General features: G+C 42.7%; 1 protein-coding gene across 1 annotated transcript in view; it reads right to left on the bottom strand.

The window, feature by feature from the left end:
• The window catches only part of LOC124550744 (cytochrome P450 4C1-like), a 140,788-nt gene that overhangs the window by 62,154 nt on the left and 56,711 nt on the right, over nt 1-21,923 (bottom strand). The window contains exon 4 of the mRNA XM_047125467.1: nt 4,577-4,807. Coding sequence (XP_046981423.1) covers nt 4,577-4,807 — 231 coding nt within the window. The remainder of the gene's footprint in view (nt 1-4,576; nt 4,808-21,923) is intronic.

The raw sequence follows: 21,923 nt of genomic DNA, 5'->3' as shown, positions 1-21,923 counted from the left end.
AACGGGGCGTTTTTAATGGAATCTTCTGAGTAAAATGATTACGTGACCAACATAAAGAAATAAATCTGTTTCTTACTTTAAAAACAGACACTCATAAATTGTCAAGCTGAGAATTTTTCAATGTGTCCATTAGTTTCTTAAGGCATATTTATTTGGATACTAAATATGGAGAATAATCGCAAGATGAAGAGTTATAAGGGAGAAAAGGAGGGAGGGAAATAAGGATGAAGAGGGTGAGTAGGACAACAAAGAGAAATGGGATTGGAGAGAGAATGAAAGATGAGAGGAAAAACCCAGAGAAGTCAAAAGATACAGGGAGAGGGAACATAGATGTGAATAAGGACATAAAGGTGTAAATTCTATACATAGGAATAGAGGAAGAAGATGAAGAAAAAAAAGAAAAGAAGTGGGAGAAGAACGTAGAACAAAATGCGTAACAGACAGCAGAGAAAGATGACGATGGGAATAAAGGGAAGGAGGAGGAGAAGAAGAGGGAGGAGAGAACTGGGAGAGGGAAGAGAAAAGGCGGAGAAGAAGGAGAATGTGGGAAAGGGACAAAAATGAAGCAAAAAACGATGAGAAAAAACTCAAAGTATTATGTGACGGTAGGCTGAAAGAAAAAGATATATGTTGTTGTTGTTGTCTTCAGTCCTGAGACTGGTTTGATGCAGCTCTCCATGCTACTCTATCCTGTGCAAGCTTCTGCATCTCCCAGTAACTACTGCAACCTACATCCTTCTGAATCTGCTTAGTGTATTCATCTCTCGGTCTCACTCTACGATTTTTACCCTCCACACTGCCCTCCAATACTAAATTGGTAAACCCTTGATGCCTCAGAACATGTCCTACCAACCGATCCCTTCTTCTAGTCAAGTTGTCCCACAAATATCTCTTCTCCCCAATCCTATTCAGTACCTCCTTATTAGTTATGTGATCTACCCATCTAATCTTCAGCATTCTTCTGTAGCACCACATTTAAAAAGCTTCTATTCTCCTCTTGTCCAAACTATTTATCGTCCATGTTTCACTTCCATACATGGCTACACTCCATACAAATACTTTCAGAAACGACTTCCTGGCACTTAAATGTATATTCGATGTTAACAAATTTCTCTTCTTCAGAAACGCTTTCGTTGCCGTTGCCAGTCTACATTTTATATCCTCTCTACTTCGATCACCATCAGTTATTTTGCTCCCCAAATAGCAAAACTCCTTTACTACTTTAAGTGTCTCATTTCCTAATCTAATTCCCTCAGCATCACCCGACTTAATTCGACTACATTCCATTATCCTTGTTTTGCTTTTGTTGATGTTCATCTTATATCCTCCCTTCAAGACACTATCCATTCCGTTCAACTGCTCTTCCAAGTCCTTTGCTGTCTCTGACAGAATTACAATGTTATCGGCAAACCTCAAAGTTGTTATTTCTTCTCCATGGATTTTAATACCTACTCCGAATTTTTCTTTTGTTTCCTTCATTGCTTGTTCAATATACAGATTGAATAACATCGGGGAGAGGCTGCAACCCTGTCTCACTCCCTTCCCAACCACTGCTTCCCTTTCATGTCCGTCGACTCTTATAACTGCCATCTGGTTTCTGTACAAATTGTAAATAGGCCTTTCGCTCCCTGTATTTTACCCCTGCCACCTTTAGAATTTGAAAGAGAGTATTCCAGTCAAAATTGTCAAAAGCTTTCTCTAAGTCTACAAATGCTAGAAACGTAGGTTTGCTTTTCCTTAATCTAGCTTCTAAGATAAATCGTAGGGTCAGTATTGCTTAACGTGTTCCAATATTTCTACGGAATCCATACTGATATTCCCCAAGATCGGCTTCTACTAGTTTTTCCATTCGCCTGTAAAGAATTCGCGTTAGTATTTTGCAGCCGTGGCTTATTAAACTGATAGTTCGGTAATTTTCACATCTGTCAACACCTGCTTTCTTTGGGATTGGAATTATTATATTCTTCTTGAAGTCTGAGGGTATTTCGCCTGTCTCGTACATCTTGCTCACCAGATGGTAGAGTTTTGTCAGGACTGGCTCTCCCAAGGCCGTCAGTAGTTCTAATGGAATGTTGTCTACTCCTGGGGCCTTGTTTCGACTCAGGTCTTTCAGTGCTCTGTCAAACTCTTCACGCAATATCATATCTCCCATTTCATCTTCATCTACATCCTCTTCCATTTCCATTATATTGTCCTCAAGTACATCGCCCGTGTAGAGACCCTCTATATACTCCTTCCAGCTTTCTGCTTTCCCTTCCTTGCTTAGAACTGGGTTTCTATCTGAGCTCTTGATATTCATACAAGTGGGTCTCTTTTCTCCAAAGGTCTCTTTAATTTACCTGTAGGCATTATCTATCTTACCCCTGGTGTCACAATCCTCTACATCCTTACATTTGTCCTCTAGCCATCCCTGATTAGCCATTTTGCACTTCCTGTCGATCTCATTTTTGAGACGTTTGCATTCCTTTTTGCCTGCTTCATTTACTGCATTTTCATATTTTCTCCTTTCATCAATTAAGTTCAATATTTCTTCTGCTACCCAAGGATTTCTAGCAGCCCTCGTCTTTTTACCTACTTTATCCTCTGCTGCCTGCACTACTTCATCCCTCAAAGCTACCCATTCGTCTTCAACTGTATTTCATTCCCCCATTCCTGTCAATTGTTCCCTTATGCTCTCCTTGAAACTCTGTACAACCTCTGGTTCTTTCAGTTTATCCAGGTCCCATCTCCTTAAATTCCCACCTTTTTGCAGTTTCTTCAGTTTTAATCTACAGTTCATAACCAATAGATTGTGGCCAGAGTCCACATCTGCCCCTGGAAATGTCTTACAATTTAAAACCTGGTTCCTAAACCTCTGTCTTACCATTATATAATCTATCTGATACCTTTTAGTATCTCCAGGGTTCTTCCATGTATACAACCTTCTTTTATGATTTTTGAACCAAGTGTTAGCTATGATTAAGTTGTGCTCTGTGCAAAATTCTACAAGGCGGCTTCCTCTTTCATTTCTTCCCCCCAATCCATATTCATCTACTACGTTTCCTTCTCTCCTTTTTCCTACTACCGAATTCCAGTCACCCATGACTATCAAATTTTCGTCTCCCTTCACTATCTGAATAATTTCTTTTGTTTCAGCATACATTTCTTCAATTTCTTAGTCATCTGCACAGCTAGTTGGCATATAAACTTGTACTACTGTGGTAGGCGTGGGCTTCGTGTCTATCTTGGCCACAATAATGCGTTCACTATGCTGGTTGTAGTAGCTTACCAGCACTCCTATTTTTTTTTATTCATTATGAAACCTACTCCTGCATCACCCCTATTTGATTTTGTATTTATAACCCTGTATTTGCCTGACCAAAAGTCTTGTTCCTCCTGCCACCAAACTTCACTAATTCCCACTATATATAACTTTAACCTATCCATTTCGCTTTTTAAATTTTCTAACCTACCCGCCCGATTAAGGGATCTGACATTCCACACTCCGATCCGTAGAACGCCAGTTTTCTTTCTCCTGATAACCACTTCCTCCTCAGTAGTCCCCACCCGGAGATCCAAATGGGGGACAATTTTACCTCCGGAATATTTTACCCAAGAGGACGCCATCATCATTTAACCATACAGTAAAGCTGCATACCCTTGGGAAAAATTACTGCCGTAGTTTCCCCTTGCTTTCAGCCGTTCGCAGTACCAGTACAGCAAGTCCGTTTTGGTTATGTTACAAGGCCAGATCAGTCAATCATCCAGACTGTTGCCCCTGCAACTACTGAAAAGGCTGCTGCCCCTCTTCAGGAACCACACGTTTGTCTGGCCTCTCAACAGATACCCCTCCGTTGTGGTCGCACCTACGGTACGGCTATCTGTATCGCTGAGGCACGCAAGCCTCCCCACCAACGGCAAGGTCCATGGTTCATGGGGGGGGGGGGGGGGAAAGATATAAAAAGAGGCAAATAAAGATTATACTGAACTAAGGATTGAAAAGAAGAAACAAAGGAGCAAAAGAAGAAGACGGGATGGAAGCAGGAGTGAAAGAAGGTGAAGACTCAACATGGGGAAGAAGCTGAGGGGAATAAGGTGGAGGTGGGTGGGCAGGTGGAGGAAGATTTGGATGAACTGCACAAGGAAAAATGAAAGAGGAGTAGAACTAGGAGAGGGATAAGGATACAGTGAGGGTGGAGGAAAAGAACTGAAGATGAGGAAAATGAGGTGGAAGTTGAGCAGAAGTAGGAGGAGAATGAGACAGTGAAAGATGAACAGGAAGAGGAAGAGGTGGATGACGAGGTGGAGGAAGAATGAAGGAGAAGTAGAAATAATACAATGATGACGTTAAAGTGAAAGAGGAGGAAGAGAAGCGCACATGAGGAAAAGGAGATGTAAGTATAGTAGAAAAGAGAAGCTGAAGAAGCGGAAGGAAAGAAGTGGGAAAAACAAGCAAGTGGAACGAGAAGAGAAATGAGGACGAGGAGGAGGCTGCAGATGTGGATGAAGTGGAAAGAACATCGTAGAAGAGAATTAACCCGAAGAGGAAAACAAAGAGATACTGCAGGACAGACGACTGTCTTTGCCTGTGACTCACCTCGCCCTGAATCTCGTCGAGTGGTAACACAGTCTGACCGCCTGGCTTGACCAGAGCTTCCAGCAGGCGCTGCCGTTTCTTGGTAGGTGCGTCCTCTGTGGCTGCCGACCTTATGGCGATGCACTGCATGGCCCAATTCTCCATCATTTTCACGATCTTTACCACACCACGTCCTTTGGACGTCAGCCGCAGCAGAAATTTGTTCTGCATCCATGGCCGCAGTGTCATCTTCTGTAAAAACCATGTGGCACTCGTCAGTGCTAGTCTCCACCTGGGAGAGAGTGGGGAGGGAGTGGGGAGGGAGCGGGGGAACAATAGGCCATGAAACACTGTTCTCTGTTAATCAAATCAAATCGCACAAATTACGAATACATGTGAAACTCCCTAAATAAAATCAAGAATATAAGAGCCAAAATTTAATTCATGACAGAAATTAAAACATTGATTAAACGTATAAACTATTATACATCTGTTCCTGGCTCCTCCTACCCGTTAGTGGTAGTCGCTATCGTGAACGCTCATGTCGGTAATCCAGTTTCAGGGAAATGGATACTATTCTCCAGCCTGGAGATAACGGATCAGCATTTCCTCTACCTTGCTAACAGATGCTTGTCTGGCCCGACCCTCCTGTTTTCAGAAGCGACTGATTCCCAAAGGAAACCCAGTAAAGAAACTTGTCAGATGATTGACAGAAATAAACACCTTTCAGTAGGTACTGTAAGCATTGCCCAGAAATGGTCGAACGAAGTGTCTATACTGCTGAGGCAAAACTATTATGACCATCTGCTTACTAGCTTGTTTATCCGTCTTTGGAACACAACAGAGCACTGATTCTGAGTATCATGGATCCGACAGTTTGTTGGCAGGTTTGTGGAGGTATATGTCATTAGATAGGTCATATAATTCGCGTAAATAACGGAACGCTGGTATGTATACGAAGTGGTGGCGCCCAATAATGACGCAGGGGACTTCCATAGGATTTACATCGTGTGAATCTCGTCGCCGAGACATCAACGTGAGTTCACTGTAATGCTCATCAAAGCACTGTAGCGCGGTTCTGGCTCCGAGACACGGACAGTTATACAGCTGAAAGATGAGATCGCCTTCTTCGAACACGTCAAGTATGAAGGGATGCAGGTGGTTTAGAGCTGTCAGCGTGTCTTCGATTACTGCCACAAGTCCAATGCAAGAACAGTAGAATATTTCCCATAGCATAATACTGCTTCCACCAGCCTGCGTAGATGGCGCGCCGTTCGCCCCGAGGACGGCGTTTGTGATTAGATTAGATTGGATTAGTACTTGTTCCGTAGATCATGAATACACTTCGTAATGATATGGAACGTGTCAGGTTAATAAAAGGTGTCTATACAAGATATTACATTAGACAAAATGTTACATGACCATCTTTTTTTTTTTTTTTTTTTTTTTTGTGGAGGTTGGAAAATTACCCACTTACTATATCCAAAAATTCATCTAATGAGTAGAAGGAGTTGCCATTAAGAAATTCTTTCAATTTCCTTTTAAATGCTACATGGCTATCTGTCAGACTTTTGATGCTATTAGGTAAGTAACCAAAGACTTTTGTGGCAGCATAATTTACCCCCTTCTGAGCCAAAGTCAGATTTAACCTTGAGTAGTAAAGATCATCCTTTCTCCTAGTGTTGTAGCCATGTACACTGCTATTACTTTTGAATTCGTTCGGATTGTTAATAACAAATTTCAAAAGCGAATATATATATTGTGAGGCTACAGTGAAGATTTCTAGCTCTTTAAATAAGTGTCTGCAGGATGATCTTGGATGAGCTCCAGCAATTATTCTGATTACACGCTTTTGTGCAATGAACACTCTTTTACTCAATGATGAGTTACCCCAGAATATGATGCCATACGAAAGCAGAGAATGAAAATAGGCGTGGTAAGCTAATTTACTCAGATGTATATCGCCAAAATTTGCAATGACCCTAATAGCGTAAGTAGCTGAAGTCAAACGTTTCAGCAGATCCTCAGTGTCTTTTTTCCAGCTCAACCCCTCATCAATGCATACACCTAGAAATTTTGAATATACTACCTTAGCTACCGATTTGTGATCAAAGTCTATATTTATTAATGGGGCATTCCATTTACTGTGTGGAACTGTATATACTGCGTTTTGTCAATGTTTAATGAGAACCCATTTGCAGAGAACCACTCAATGATTTTCTGAAAAACATCGTTTACAATTTCACCGCTTCATTCTTGTCGGTTGGGTGTGATAGTTATACTTGTATCATCGGTAAAAAGTACCAGCTTTGCATCTTCATGAATATAGAATGGCAAGTCATTAATATATATTCGCCCGGAGAGCCGAAGCGTTGCCATTGATGGATGGGCGAAGCCCGATGGTGCCGTGCTCACTGCAGTCATAATTGACGATATCGTTTGGTCAACATGTGAACTGGTAGGTGTGGTCTGCTGCGGAGCTCCATCTTTAACAATGTACGATGATCGGTGTGCCCCGAAACACTTGTGCGTGCACCAGAATTGTGCTCTTTCGGCAGCGTTGCCAAGGTTCACTATCTATCCTATATTATGCAGCAGAAAATCATTCGAACCCCACTTTCTTCGAAGAGTCATGTACATCTAACCACTTAGCGCTGAGTGGAGGCTTCACTGTTCTTCTACGTCCTTCCATATATGATCACGACTGTAGCATGTGAACATTCGACCAACTTCGCCGTTTTCGAGATACTCGTTCACAGGCTCTGCGTAATAATAATCTGCCCTTTATTAAATTCGCGTATCTTAATGGGTTTCCCAATTCTCAGCCCATATCTTCGCTAGAGTGATCTTCTGTTACCACGTCACGTGCCCGCAACGCCGCCAGGTGGCATCGAAAGTCGCGGTGGGCAGTGGCCATAACGTTTTGACTTATCAGTGTTTATTGCGCTGCGGAAGCTGGTTAATCGAAAGGTTGGCATCTTAAAATAATTTCTTGGAGCAATGTTAGCTGCTCACAAAGTAGAAGAGTCTGCTCACAACTCTCACAAAGGTAGGACGAAAGTCGTGGGCTCTATGAGCTGTGGTTTAAGAATTGCAGTGTAGTTGTTTTCCGGTTTTTGTTAGAACGAGAGCGACATAACAAGCTAGCATTTCCTAGGTGGACAGAGCTTTCATATGAGAACATGTAGAAAACAGCTAGCTGGAGGTAGTGTTTGGTAACACCAAGGCAGACTTGGTGAGGTCTTTGGAAGGTGGTAAATTCAGTTTGTTCCGGTAGAAACTTGAGGCGTTTCCGTGTGTGCACTTCTCCCTTTTAACCATAGATTTTCACTGTAAGGAAAAAGGAACCCCCACGTCTCCCCAAAACAGTGACCGAGAAAACTTCCCAACACCAGACAGTCTGCAGCTCGTGGTCGTGCGGTAGCGTTCTCGCTTGACGCGCCCGGGTTCCCGGGTTCGATTCGCGGCGGGGTCAGGGATTTTCTCTGCCTCGTGATGACTGGGTGTTGTGTGATGTCCTTAGCTTAGTTAGGTTTAAGTAGTTCTACGTTCTAGGGGGCTGCTGACCATAGATGTTAAGTCTCATAGTGCTCAGAGCCATTTCAACCATTTGAACACCAGACAAATAATTAACGTAGAGTTTTTAAATTTTGGGAATACATTTTTCCAGTAAACATATTTAATTTATTAACACTACAGAATCACAGTTTAATGTAAGCGCGAGCTAGGCCATTGCACCGAAACGAGAAATGGTTGAAACGGCTCTGAGCACTATGGGACTTAACTTCTAAGGTCATCAGTCCCCTAGAACTTAGAACTACTTAAACCTAACTAACCTAAGGACGTCACAAACATCCATGCCCGAGGCAGGATTCGAACCTGCGATCGTAGCGGTCGCGCGGCTCAAGACTGTAGCGCCTAGATCCGCTCGGCCACCTCGGCCGGCCAAACGAGAAATGCTGTTACAGTAATAACCGTTGTAACCACTAGAATGTTGAATGCAAATATGAAAACGTGTCTGCATTGCGTTGTACAGGTGCCGGATGTCAGTTTGTGGGATGCCTGTTGCACTTCGTCGGTCAATACAGAAACAGTTAGTGCAGTTTGTGGATGACGCTGCAGTTGTAGTCTAATGATGTCCCATATGTTCTCGATTGGAGACAGATCTGGCCATCGAGCGGGCCCAGGCAACATGTCGACACTATATACACCATGTTGGATTACTCGTACAACAACAGTGCGTGGGCGGGCGTTATCCTGTTCCGAATCACCCTCGGAATGCTGTTCATAAAAAGCAGCACAACAGGTCGAATCATGGGACTGAATTACAGTCTTACATGGGATAACCACTAAAGTGCTCCTGGTGCCATACGAAATAGAAACCCGGACCATAACTACGGGTGCAGGTTCAGGCCGTCTAGCAGGTTGGTTGCAGGCCCTCAACTGGCCTCTTTCTAACAAGGGAACCCCCCCTCAGATTTAGTTGCAATTTGGCACAGTGGATAGGCCTTGAAAAACTGGACACAGATCAATAGAGAAAACAGGAAGACGTGTGGAACTATCAAAAAAAATAAGCAAAATATACAAACTGAGTAGTCCATGGGCAACATAAGCAACATCAAGGATGATCTGGGCACAGGAGTGCGGTGGTCCCGTGGTTAGCGTGAGCAGCTGCGGAACAAGAGGTCCTTGGTTCAAGTCTTCTCTCCAGTAAAAAGTTTATATTTTTATTTTCAAACAGTTGTCAAAGTTCAGGCACTCACACAAAATCAACTTCGCACTCCAAAATTCCAGTAGATTTTCATATTTGCTTGAACATATGCAGGATTTGACGGTCTACACACGGAAAAATTTGAAAACGTTAAAAACATGTTTTGACAGAGCACAGAGAAAACTGTGCGACTGTGAAACTGTTGCATTCATTTGTTGCAGTTTATGTGACACACTCTTATGTTTTGATCACTTTTGGGAAAGATTATCACATCCACAAGAAAACCTAAATCGGGCAAGGTAGAAGAATCTTTTTACCCATTCGCCAAATGTGCAAGTTAGGTGGGTTGACAACATATTCCTGTCATGTGACGCACATGCCGTCACCAGTGTCGTATAGAATATATCACACGTGTTTTCCCATTGGAGTGGCACGTCCTTTCGTCTACTAATCGCACGGTTTTGCGGTGCGGTCGCAAAACACAGACACTAAACTTATTACAGTGAACAGAGACGTCAATGAACGAACGGATAGATCATAACTTTGCAAAAATAAAGTAAGTATACTTTTCGCTCGAGGGTAGACTTGAACCAAAGACCTCTCGCTCCGCAGCTGCTCACGCTAACCACGGGACCACGGCGCTCGTGTGCTCAGATCATACTTGATGTTGCCTATGTTGCCCATGGACTACTCAGTTTGTATATTTTGCTTCATTTTTCATAGTTTCACACAACTTCTTCCTGTTTTCTAGACTGAAAGTTTTGCAAGGCCTATCCACTGTGCGAAATTATAACTAAATCTGAGGGGGGTGCGATGGGGAGGTTCCCTTGTAAGCAGCACGCGGCCATTACTGGCAGCGAGGCAGAACCAGCTATCATCAGGAAACAATACAGAGCTCCTTGCTGCCCTCCAGTGAGCTCTTGCGTGACACCATTGAAGTCGCAAATGCTTTGGCGTCAGTGAAATGCACGCTACAAGACATCTGGCTCGGAGCTGTCCTTGAAGTAACCAATTTGTAACAGTTCGTTGTCACTGTCGAACCAACTGCTGCTCAAAGTGCTGTTGCAGATGCAGTACAATCCGAGAGAGCCGTTCGCCAAACACGATGGTCTTCCCTCTCGACAGTGCCATGTTGTCGTCCTGAGTCCGATCTTCTTGCGACCGTGCATTCTCGAGGTCACCGCACCTAAGTTGTCAACAAGGCATTGGGCAAGCTGGTGGCGGCCTCATAATGGTGTCGGCCGTGCTTACACGGAAGAGTGTTGGTCCTCTGGTCCAACTGAACCGATCATTGTCTGGAAATTTTTATGTTCTTCTATTTCTGGGACCATATGCAGCCATTCATGAGCTCCATGTTCCCAAATAACGATGGAATTTTTATGGTTGACAAGACGACGTATCACTGTGCCAAAACTGTTCTAGATTGGTTTGAAGAACATTCTGGACAATTCGAGGGAATGATCTCACCACCCAGACCAGCCGCCATGAATCTGATCTGACGTTTATGGGACAATCGACAGGTCAGTTAGTGAATAGTATCCGGCTCAGACAACTCTTTCTCAAATATGGACGGCTGAAGAGGCAGCATGGCTCAATATTTCTCCAGGAGACTTCCAAAGACTTGTCGAGTCGACCCCATGCCGAGTTGCTGCACTACTCCGGACAAAAGGTCGGACACGATATTAGGAGGTACCTCATGACTTTTGTCTCATCCGTGCACTGTGTTTGAATTTGAAATTTGCAGTCCGATATGTACTGTATTATGTTTACATTTTAGCTTCCTCGTCTGTGGTGTGTGCCGAAATTGTACATGTAACACCAAAACTAGAGCCTCAAAATAACGACCACGAACACTCACCCCCACCGTTGCGTGCGACACTCAGTTTTATCTTCTTACTCGTCCGCTCCTACAGGTATGCTTCTGCTCCACCTATCGACCTTACCATGCGACTTTTTTTTACCTTGACTTTTCTCTCGTAGTATTACTCGAATTCACTGTTCAAATTCTTAAGTGAAAGTATTTTTTTACATTCTTATGTGGGAGTAAAAATTATTTACACCGCAAGTAAACAATATGGGACCTGAGTTTTTCTGGCATAAACAACGTTCAAACACGTTACGGAAATGCAGCCGGGTGACCTCGACGACAACCGCTGATACTTCGAGAGGTGAAAATCCTATCATTTTCAAGGCAGAAGTGCCCACGTACTTTTTAGTATATCAATACCTGTAAGTTGTAATTGGAGCGAGTTCTTAAATATTCTTAATTTATTGCCATTTTTGGAGTGTAAGGCCTTCAGCCGTGATCCCAAGGGCTCGGTTCTTTTAAACATTATCTGTATCTGTATTTTATGGTGATGTTACAGTGTAACGCATTGAAAACACTATTATTTACACAGTTGTTTATTCTTTCATCAATAACGTGTAGTACTTTTTATTAATTGTTGAGTCTGGAATTACTGGTTTAAAATAGGTTGTGTGTAACTGTAAAAGGCAACCAATAGTACATGATTACGGCCCCGTCCACAATCGAAACCGAATCCTGCCTACCCTTGACTACCAGGTCTCAGTGCTCTCAGGTTGACTACAGGGTTGGTGATGAGTTGTTGTGCCAAAGCGCTCCATTCCTCCACGCCCACGGTTAACAAACGCTGGAAGGTCACTGGTCCATATGGGCATGCTGCGGTACGTCGTCCCAAATCATCCCACACGTTCAAGATGGGGCTGAAGTCGAGGGGTTTCGGGAGGCCAATCCATTTGCTGAGTACCCTCTCCCTCCAAGAGGTACTCCACCTGCGCTGTTCGATGCTTTGTCTAGAAACCTGGCAGAAAATCCAAAGAGATTCTGGTCGTATGTGAAGTATGTCAGCGGCAAGAAACAATCAATGCCTTCTCTGTGCGATAGCAATGGAGATGCCATCGAAGAAAGTGCTGCCAAAACAGAGTTACTAAACACAGCCTTCCGAAGGCCTTCGCAAAAGAAGACGAAGTAAATATTCCAGAATTCGAATCGAGAACACTTGCCAATATGAGTAACGTAGAAGTAAATATCCTCGGAGTAGTGGATCAACTTAAATCACTTTAAAAAAAAGCAAGTCTTCTGGTCCCACAAGGATCCATCTTAGGGCCATTGCTTTTTCTTGTGTACATTAATGATCTCTCATCAGTTACACTGCCAGAGGCAGAGTTCGTTTTGTTTGCAGATGACACAAGTATTGCAAATAAATAGTATGTTGAGTGTCGTTCTAGAAAGATCTGCTAATGATATTTTCATTGATATTAATAAATGGTTTAAAGCCAACTCACTGACAAACTTCGAAAAGACTCACTATATGCAATTCAGAACCTGTAAGAGGTTTCCACGCAGTATATGCATAAAGAAGAGCAGATAGAAGAGGTTGACAGTCTTAAACTCCTGGGATTACAACTTGATAATAAATTCAGTTGGGAGGATCACACCACAGAACTGCAGAAACGCCTTAACAAATCTGTATTTGCAATTCGAGTGTTAGTAGACACAGGCGACATAAAAATGAAAAAGCTTACATACTTTGCCTACTTTCATTCCATAATGTCATATGGTATAAGATTTTGGGTTAACTCTACAAGTCAACCACAAGTTTTCAGAGTCCAGAAGCGTGTAATACGTATTATTTGTGGAGTAAATTCACGGACGTCCTGTAAAAACCTCTTCAAAGAACTGTGTATACTAACTACTGCCTTTCAGTATATTTACTCCTTAATGAAATTTGTCCTAAATAATATATCTCTTTTTCCAACAAACAGCTCAGTTCATACATATGATATCAGGAACAAAAATGACCTACGCAAATACTTAAAAGCACTTACTTTAGTTAAAAAAGGGGTCCACTACTCAGGAACACTCATCTTTAATAATTTGCCAGCACACATAAAAAATTTAGTTACAAATAAAAATCAGTTTAAAAGGAGTCTGAAAGACTTACTAGTGGCCAACTCCTACTCCATTGACGAATTTTTTAATAGAAACAAATGATGTATTTTATATACTCATACCATTAGTACTGTTATTTCAGCTTAAAAATGATGTATATACTCATACTATTAGTATTGTTATTTCACCTTAAAAAATGATGTATATACTCATACTATTAGTACTGTCATTTCAGCTTATAAAGAATAAAATAAATTGACGCGTTCCACATCCAAGAGAATCTCCTCAGCACGGATCTATGGAACGAAAAATTAATCTAATCTAATGTAACCAATTGGGTTCCTTTCGGAGTGTGCTGACGCATTAGCTCCATACTTAAGAATGATATACAACCGTTCGCTCGACGAAAGATCCGTAACCTAAGACTGGAAAGTTGCACTGGTCACACCAACATTCAAGAAAGGTAGTAGGAGTAATCCACTAAATTACAGGCCCATATCGTTAACGTCGATATGCAGCAGGGTTTTGGAGCATATATTGTGTTCGAACATTACGAATTACCTCGAAGAAAACGGTCTATTGACACACAGTCAATATGGGTTTAGACAACATCGTTACTGTGAAACGCAACAAGCTATTTATTCACATGAAGTGTTGAGCGCTATTGACAAGGGATTTCACATAGATTCCGTATTTCTGGATTTCCAGAAGGCTTTTGACACTGTACAACACAAGCGGCTCGTAATAAAACTGCATGCTTATGGAATATCGTCTCAGTTATGTGACTGGATTTGTGATTTCCTGTGACAGAGGTCACAGTTCGTGATAATTGACGGAAAGTCATCGAGTAAAACAGAAGTGATTTCTGGCGTTCCCAAGGTAGTGTTATAGGCCCTTTGCTGTTCCTTGTATATATAAACCATTTGGGAGACAATCTGCGCAGCCATAATGGGTTGTTTGCAGATGACGCTGTCGTTTATCGAGTAATAAAATCAACAGAAGATCAAAACCAACTGCAAAACGATTTAGAAAAGATATGTGAATGGTGCGAACAGTGGCAGTTGACCATAAACTACGAAAAGTGTGAGGTCATTTACATGAGTGCTAAAAGGAACTCGTTAAACTTCGGTTAGACGATAAATTAGTCTAATCTAAAAGCCGTAAATTCAACTAAATAACAGTCTGGAACCGCGCGACCGCTACGGTCGCAGGTTCGAATCCTGCCTCGGGCATGGATGTGTGTGATGTCCTTAGTTTAGTTAGGTTTAAGAAGTTCTAAGTTATAGGGGACTTGTGACCTCAGAAGTTGAGTCCCATAGTGCTCAGAGCCATTTGAACCATTTTCAACTAAATACCTAGGTATTATAATTACGAACCAGTTAAATTAGAAGGAACACATAGAAAATGTTGTGGGGAAGGCTAACCAAAGACTGCGTTTTATTGGCAGGACATTTAGAAAATGTAACAGATCTACTAAGGAGACTGCCTACACTACGCTTGTCCGTCCTCTTTTAGAATACTGCTGCGCGGTGTGGGATCCTTACCAGATAGGACTGACGGAGTACATCGAAAAAGTCCAAAGAATTGCAGCACGTTTTGTATTATCGCGAAATATGGGAGAGAGTGTCACAGAAATGATACAGGATTTGGGCTGGGCATCGTTCACAGAAAGGCGTTTTTCGTTGCGACAGAATCTTCTTACGAAATTCCAATCACCAACTTTCTCCTCCGAATGCGAAAATATTTTGTTGACACCGACCTACATAGGGAGGAACGATCGCCACGATAAAATAACGGAAATCAAAGCTCGTACGGAAAGACATAGGTGTTCATTCTTTCCACGCGCTATACGAGATTGGAATAATAGAGAATTGTGTAGGTGATCCAAAAATGTTCAAATGTGTGTGAAATCTTATGCGACTTAACTGCTAAGGTCATCAGTCCCTAAGCTTACACACTGCTTAACCTAAATTATCCTAAGGACATACACACACACCCATGCCCGAGGGAGGACTCGAACCTCCGCCGGCATCAGCCGCACGGTCCATGACTGCAGCGCCTCGGTTAATCCCGCGTGGCGAAGGTGATTCGATGAACCCTCTGCCAGGTACTTAAATGTGATTTGCACAGTATCCATGTAGATGCAGATGTACATGTAGATGCGATCGTGCACGGTTATCCACAAAAGTGTCGTCACGGCCGAATGCACCTCTGAAAAGGCGCACTTTAGCTGTTCGACGCCATTCATAAAAACAAAGTCAGGAGCGAGTGCACCCTTGAAAGGACGCATTTGGGCAGTAACGTTGATCGGTGGGTATGGCGTGTTCAAAGATGCTGAGGTCAGTACTCCCGTGCAACATTGTAGCTCCAAACACCACAACACCTCGACACCAAAACAATGATGTTCAACAATGTTACTGAGTGCATTACGTGTTCTCACCTCTGGCCGCATGAGGCTACGTCCGGAAGCACCAATCAGACAGAGTCTGATCCCATCTGGAAAGAATACGCGCTCACTACTCCTCGTTGGTCCTGTCCCTATGCTCTTGGCTCCATCGCAAATCTTTGAAGCCAGTACGCTCACGGTCAACGCTGTTATGACACTGTACTTCATCCACATGAGTGTCTTTTGAGGAGTGCATTCCGTCCTGATGTAATTTTTGTGGATGAGAATACACGACTGCACCGAAAGGTGTAGACGAATGAGGTCTGGGAGCGAGAAGATGTACACCGAATATAATGGCGTGCTCTTTCCCGTGTATTAAATCCCTTCGACCTCGTGTAGGCTGCGTCGAGATGCACCGACGACCATCCATTACTTCAGGCAGGCTGGTGGGGGAATTGGACGCTCTACCACAATAGCTCCTAACCAACCTCTAGGCCAGCATGAGAGCACCTCGTACTGCCGATCAGGCACAGTGTTATGGGCCGTGGCCCACTCTTTTTAGTAGAGGGAACTTCAGTGTAATTGTTGGCTTCGAATAACATTGCCCCTCGCTCTGTGTACATACCAAGATCATCGATCTATGTTACTGGGCAATGACACTTGTGTTCTGCACAGCAGTGTACAACGAAGAATGTTGGCAATTGGTGCGAAACCAGGCAACTACATCTACATCTACATCCATACTCCGCAAGCCACCTGACAGTGTGTGGCGGAGGGTACCTTGTGTACCTCTATCGGTTCTCCCTTCTATTCCAGTCTCGTATTGTTCGTGGAAAGAAGGATTGTCGGTATGCCTCTGTGTGGGCTCTAGTCTCTTTGATTTTATCCTTTATGGTCTCTTCGCAAGATATACGTAGGAGGGAGCAATATACTGTTTGACTCTTCGGTGAAGGTATGTTCTCGAAACTTCAACAAAAGCCCGTACCAAGCTACTGAGCGTCTCTCCTGCAGAGTCTTCCACTGGATTTTATCTATCATCTCCGTAACGCTTTCTCAATTACTAAATGATCCTGTAACGAAGGGCGCTGCTCTCCTTTGGGTCTTCTCTATCTCTTCTATCAACCCTATCTGGTACGGATTCCACACTGCTGAGCAGTATTCAAGCAGCGGGTGAACAAGTGCACTGTAACCTACTTCCTTTGTTTTCGGATTCCAGTTCCTTAGGATTCTTCCAATGAATCTCAGTCTGGCATCTGCTTTACCGACGATCAACTTTATATGATCATTCCATTTTAAATCACTCCTAATGCGTACTTCCAGATAATTTATGGAATTAACTGATTCCAGTTGCTGACCTGCTATTTTGTAGCTAAATGATAAGGGATCTATCTTTCTATGTATTCGCAGCACATTACACTTGTCTACATTGAGATTCAATTGCCATTCCCTGCACCATGCGTCAATTCGTTGCAGATTCTCCTGCATTTCAGTACAATTTTCCATTGTTAAAACCTCTCGATATAGCACAGCATCATCCGCAAAAAGCCTCATTGAGCTTCCGATGTCATCCACAAGGTCATTTATGTATATTTTGAATAGCAACGGTCCTACGACACTCCCCTGCGGCACACCTGAAATCACTCTTACTTCGGAAGACTTCTCTCCATTGAGAATCACACGCTGCGTTCTGTTATCTAGGAACTCTTCAATCCAATCACACAATTGGTCTGATAGTCCATATGATCTCACTTTGTTCATTAAACGACTGTGGGGAACTGTATCGAACGCCTTGCAGAAGTCAACTCGCACTAATCAAAAAGCAATGTGTAGTCGAAGAGAGCCCCTAACGTCTAAGCACACGATTGGTATTCAGCCTCTGGTATGAGTCATAACCGTTACCTAATTAGGCGTATCTGTCTTGAGTGATTTTGACGCAACGACCAATTAAATATACAACAGAGGAAGCTACTGCCATACTGAGATAGTGCGTTTTATCGCCATGAACCTAAGAAGTGGAGATCAACAACGGAAGAGGACTCCAACAAATCTCTAGTTCCAGAATATGGTTAACAAACTCCAATCCGAAACTCTACAGTTATTTGGGTTGGTCCATATGAGCACTGACAGTCACCATTGATCGACCCGGCACACCTACAAACTACGCCTACATCTCTATACTCTACAAGCCAACAAGCAGGCAATGGCAGAAGGTACCACTGATAGCAATTCCCTCTCCTGGCCCACTCCCAAACAGAGTGAGGAAAAAGGGGATTTACTTATATGCCTCTGTATGAGACCGCATCTTCTCTTTACGGTCCTTGAGCGAGATGTATTTCGGTGTCAGTAGGCTCGTTCTGCAGTCTGTTGCATATGCTGGTTCTCTAAACGTTTTCAATTATCTTTCGTTAAAAGAACGTCTTCTTGTCTCCGCGATTTCCCATCTGAGTTCGTTGAGCAATGCTGTAATAGTAGTATTTTGGGCCAACGTACTGGTGACAAATGCAACAGTGTGCTGTGTCAAAACGCACGGGGTACGTTCACCCTTACTGGAGCTGAGCGTCCTGCGCGATAGATCAGTGATAACACCTGGTGGTCACCATAACATACGTGTATGATGTGGTAAAACCAAAATCAAATTGTGTTATAGACGATGTGAGAGCGGCTATCACATGCGAGCATGCGCGGCTGCAGCGATATTCCATATCGCCCTCGCTGCATCCAGAGATGCCGCCTGACCGACGCGCAGCAGCCAGCCGCTATTGCGAAGAATCGACAGCATCGATGATCATTACATTAAATGTTAAAAGTTGGATTGGCGTTGCGTGTTTGTTCGTTTTAAGTGGTTCCTATTGTACAACGAAAAGGGTTGGTTAGTTCCCGGATAGACCTCTCACCGACCAATTGTTGGTAGTGGTGTATATCAGGTCTGATCTTACAGCGTTTCACTGCGTGGTATAGTGAGGCTACTCACAAGGGAACATCCCCATCGCACCCCCCTCAGATTTAGTTATAAGTTGGCACAGTGCATAGGCCTTGAAAAACTGAACACAGATCAATCGAGAAAACAGGAAGAAGTTGTGTGGAACTATGAAAAAAATAAGCAAAATATACGAACTGGGTCGTCCATGCGTAAGATAGGCAACATTAAGGGCAATATGAGGCGAGGAGCGCCGTGGTCCCGTGGTTAGCGTGAACAGCTTCCTTGGTTCAAATCTGCCCTCGACTGAAAATTTTAACTTTTTATTTTCAGTTTATGTGAAAAACTCTTATGTTTTCATCACTTTTTTTTGGAGTGATTATTACATCCACAAGAAAACCTAAATCGGGCAAGGTAGAAGAATCTTTTCACCCATTCGCCAAGTGTACTAGTTAGGTGGGTCGACAACATATTCCTGTCATGTGACGCACATGCTGTCACCAGTGTCGTATACAAAATATCAGACGTGTTTTCCTGTAGAGGAATCGGTTGACCTATGACCTTGCTATCAAATGTTTTCGGTTCCCATTGGAGAGGCACGTCCTTTCGTCAACTAATCACACGGTTTTGCGGTGCGGTCGCAAAACGCAGACACTAAACTTATTACAGTGAACAGAGACGTCAATGAACGAACGGACAGATCATAACTTTGCGAAAATAAAGAAAGCAAAATTTTCAGTCGAGGGCAGATTTGAACCAAGGACCTCTCGTTTCGCAGCCGTTCACGCTAACCACGGGACCACGGCGCTCCAGAGCTCACATACACCTTGATGTTGCCTATCTTACGCATGGACGACCCAGTTTGTATACTTTGCTTATTTTTTCATAGTTCCACACAACTTCTTCCTGTTTTCTCGATTGATCTGTGTTCAGTTTTTCGAGGCCTATCCACTGTGCCAACTTATAACTAAATCTGAGGGGGGTGCGATGGGGATGTTCCCTTGTCAGTTGACACCTAAGTCTGGGGAGAGTGCACGGAAATTTGTTGATTATAGTTGTGGGAACAGTTTCGTTCGTAAAATTTGCTGGGGTGAGTCCCGCGTCAGCCTGATTTAATTGAGAGATTGCCTTGTTAGGTGCTGAGTTTTGTAGGATCGGTGTGACCGATATCCCGTCTGCATTGTATGTTGAGTGGTCGCGACGCGCCCAGAGGTAATTGAGTTGCTTGTCGTTTTTATTGAGGTGGTTTGGGTATTGTGCGTGTGTGTATCGAGAAGGGAAAGCCTCGAACACGTGTTGGTAGTTGTATTTTCAAGACCACTAGCTTGCAGCAGACAGCGAATTGGCTCATAGAACGACGAACTGTTTCACTATATGGTGATGGTGTGCACGTATCACTGAGCAGACAAGCGAAGGAACCATTTAACGAGCTACACGTAGCTAAACCAAAACTTGATTCATCAAGGTGACGAGTGGCCGATTTAAATGTTAGGGAACTTAGCGGGTCGCATGTGGTCAACGCCTGAAGAGGTCAAGGTTTGCTTTTAAATCGTAACTTAAGGTTAGTTGAAAAGTGGCGGTGACATTTAGGATTTTTGTTTGATTTTTTTTTATTACTTGTTTCCGTATTGTGGAGACTGATAATATATTTGCTGGCACTCGTTCACTGGTGATAACCAACGTGTATTGAGATACCTAGAAGGAAAATAAACCCAATTTTATTGGGGTTAAAGGAAACTTCCCAGTCTATTCAATTGATATCTAGTGTGAATATATCTATATCATTTTCGGAAGTATAAATGAGTGTAATTTAAAGATATTGATACAGTGGAGTCGATATCACGTATAATGTGGTGTTTTTAAATGTGTTTGGTAAAAAGTTCTTGAACGAATGAAATTATAAATAAGCTACTGAAAGTAGATCTTCTCAATATTAAAGAAAAGATTTCAATTAAGGGAAAAAGTTTTCTAAATGATGAATAAGTTTAACTGAAGCAATTGAATTATTTACGGAAAGGCCAAAGATTTTGCTACCAACAAAGATTCGTTATTCTGTGACGCATGCGAAGTCTCATCACTTACATATTATCGCTGCGTCGAGTTGGGAAAATATTTAAGGGAGAATTAAAAATGTTTTAATTCCTAACAGTAGAGATGGAAGTGTCCATAAACAGAATAGTCATTTCAAGACGGTAGACAGATTGGTATTTTAGTACAAGTACTGAAATAGTTACGAGTTTATGTCAGAGTACGTACTGCGTTGTGAAAAGCTCGTTGCGAAAGATAACAATTGCTAGTTGGATGTCGCATTTATCATCACACAAGATAATCAGGTACTGAAATTAAAGTAATTTGTTGCTCTGACGAGATCAGTATTGTAGACAACGAGAGTGGTTCATTAAATAGGCCCATTTATTCACTACTGCTTAACTTCAGTAATCACTGGCGTGTGAATATTGTTAAGTGATTATTCGCAGTTCTGTCGTGGCTTGGTACGATTTCGGCGTCATGTCTAGGCAGGGTGTTGTTCCCATTATTTGGCAGACAGGCTGTTTGCATGGTCAGCGGTTTTGAGATGGCTGCAATATTAATTGTACTAAGGCTGGTTTCGTGTCCGATTGGTTCATTGCCAGTGTGATTGCGGCGCGGGCTAGATTATTATCGTCATCAGAGACTCCTCTCCAACTGGAATCTTCTGCAATTAGATAGCGTTCTGCCGTCTTAATCTGTAGTTAAAAATAAGAAACTGTACCTAATTAAAGGTGTGGTGGTCGACCGGTGGCCTAAGTACTTTGCGCAACAGGATACTTTGCAGTAACGGCATAGAGACGTTGGTACAGTACAATCCCTTGTCATTGTCAATCGATCTTGGGTACTGCCAGTCACGGACCAGTACAAGAGCACAGCTCTGAGTTGTTTCAATGTGTTCCTTCAGCCCGACATCGAGCATATCTCAAACACTGGATCAGTTGTCGAGAATGGGTCGCACAAGTATTCCGTACACTGTCTCTTTAAAGTATGAAATATATTTCCTCAGAATTATCCCAACAAACCGAAGCCTAGCATTCACCTTCCCTACAACCGATCTTACGAGACTGATGCACATCATATCGCTTTGTAAAGGTACGGCTAGATATGTAGTAAACGTCACCCTTTCAATCAACGCATAATAATACTGTATTAGAATATTACTGGATTGTTTTATCTATTCGTCTGCACTAACTAAGGTTTATCCTCTTACAGTTCCATAAAGAACGACGCTTTCCTGTACAGTACAACGGCATCGGAAAGCAGTCTGTACCCAACAGATTGTATCTGTCAGATGCTTTTATATACAGTGTGTAAAAAAATGTACTGCACAAATCACAGGACACATTCCTCATACGAAAACTAAGAAATTATGTTACATGAACATGGGCTTTGTTTTATGTTACAACTCAT

The sequence above is a fragment of the Schistocerca americana genome, chromosome 9 (genome assembly GCF_021461395.2).
Source record: "Schistocerca americana isolate TAMUIC-IGC-003095 chromosome 9, iqSchAmer2.1, whole genome shotgun sequence".
NCBI classification, from domain to species: domain Eukaryota; kingdom Metazoa; phylum Arthropoda; class Insecta; order Orthoptera; family Acrididae; genus Schistocerca; species Schistocerca americana.
The sequence above is the reverse complement of the archived record's forward strand: the minus strand, read 5'-3'. Positions and strand labels throughout refer to the sequence as shown.